Genomic DNA, 1,626 nt, shown 5'->3' with positions numbered 1-1,626 from the left:
CAACGCACCGAGGCGCTGACGAGCCGCCCCCCAGCCGGGTGCCAGCAGACATCGCGGACGCAGCCGCCGGGGTGAGCCAACCTCCGCACGGCGGCGCCCGTCAGCACGTCGTACACTGCGGCCATGACAGTACGGGGGCAGGGGGGGAGGGGCGGGGACAACGTTACCCCTACTTCCGGTCAGAAGCCACGCCCCCGCCTTCATTCATTCCCCTCGCCTTTCCGGCCTGTCCATCCCGTAGGAAGGACGGGGAATGGCCACGCCCCCACTTTTCTCGTAGCCACGCCCACTCGCCGATCCACGCCCGCAAAAAGGCCACGCCCCCTCGACCCCAATGGGAGCGCTGGTTTTGGACACGCCCCCTTCAGTAGGCCGCGCCCACACACATAGCGACCAATAGGGTTGACTCGTTAAGCCACGCCCTCTAATTCCGCCTGCAAGCCACGCCCACTTCATTCCCACCTACTTCCGGTCTGTCCAACCCCATACAGGGAACGCACTTGGCCACGCCCCCTCTCACAGCCACGCCTCCCGCCTTGGCCACGCCCCCAACCATTAGTATTAAGCCACACCCCCTCTGCAGCTTCCGGTCCGACACCACGCCCCCTTTGTTTCCTGCCCACTTCCGGCCTTCCCACCCAATAGGCAGAACTGGTTCTGGACACGCCCCCTTTTGTCACGTAGCCACGCCCACTCCTGTGGCCACGCCCCCACGCCATGGAACCGATGGGAGACCACCCGGCCACGCCCCCTCCCCTTAAGCTCCGCCCACCACCTAACTGCATTGACCAATAGAAATCAGTGGGAAATTAGGTCACGCCCCCTTACCGTAAGCCCCGCCCACTTCCTATATAAACCAATTAGGTCAAGCCACGCCTCCTATCTTAAGCTCCACCCACCCCAATGGAACCCATCGGCTTCCAGCTCCGCCCCCTCACCTAAGCCCCTCCCACCAAAACAAACCAAATACGGTAAACTCCGCCCCTCACTTTAAGCCCCGCCCTCCATCGAGTGGAACAGACCTAAGCCACGCCCTCCCATTTGAGCCCCGCCCACCCTATGCGACCCAATGGGGATTTAAGCCACGCCCCTTCGACCTCAATAGCCCAATAGGGTTAAACCCCGCCCCTCAAGCCCCTCCCACCCCACAGAACCCCAACCGGTAAAAGCCACGCCCCCTCCGTTTATCCCCGCCCACTCCATGTAACCCAATGGAGCTGAGCCCCGCCCCCTTACCAATCACAGCCCCCGAGGCGCAGCCCGTTCCCAGGAAGAGCCCCCCCTCACTTCCGGGGGGCGGGGCCAAGCGGCAGCGAATCAGAGTGTGCAGCACCGCGTGACCGCGGTACGTCATCAGCGCCGCGTCGCCGGGCAGGGGGGGTGGTTGCCATGGCTACGGGGGGGGGGGGGTGTCACGTGACCAGCAGTGCCCCATAGGGACCCATAGGGACCCATAGAGACCCATAGAGCCCCATAGGGACGCCATAGAGACCCATAGAGACCCATAGGGACCCACAGAGACCCATAGGGACCCATAGAGTCCCATAGGGACCCATAGAGACCCATAGGGACCCATACAGACCCATAGGGACCCATAGAGACCCATAGAGACCCATAGGGACCCAT

At 63.2% G+C, this 1,626-nt stretch overlaps 1 protein-coding gene across 1 annotated transcript; it reads right to left on the bottom strand.

Moving 5' to 3' along the window:
• Positions 1–6: 6 nt before the first annotated feature.
• LOC109364436 (DDB1- and CUL4-associated factor 11) lies at positions 7–1,423 on the bottom strand (the record flags this gene model as incomplete). The annotated part of the gene is made up of 2 exons (XM_019611078.2): positions 1,237–1,423; positions 7–115 (listed from the first exon to the last, which is right to left on the bottom strand). Coding segments are annotated over exons 1-2 (227 nt in total), but the record flags the coding sequence as incomplete, so codon positions are not given.
• Between the last annotated feature and the right edge of the window lie 203 nt (positions 1,424–1,626).

The sequence above is a fragment of the Meleagris gallopavo genome, unplaced genomic scaffold (genome assembly GCF_000146605.3).
Source record: "Meleagris gallopavo isolate NT-WF06-2002-E0010 breed Aviagen turkey brand Nicholas breeding stock unplaced genomic scaffold, Turkey_5.1 ChrUn_random_7180001857112, whole genome shotgun sequence".
NCBI classification, from domain to species: domain Eukaryota; kingdom Metazoa; phylum Chordata; class Aves; order Galliformes; family Phasianidae; genus Meleagris; species Meleagris gallopavo.
This window is presented reverse-complemented; position numbering and strand designations above follow the sequence as displayed.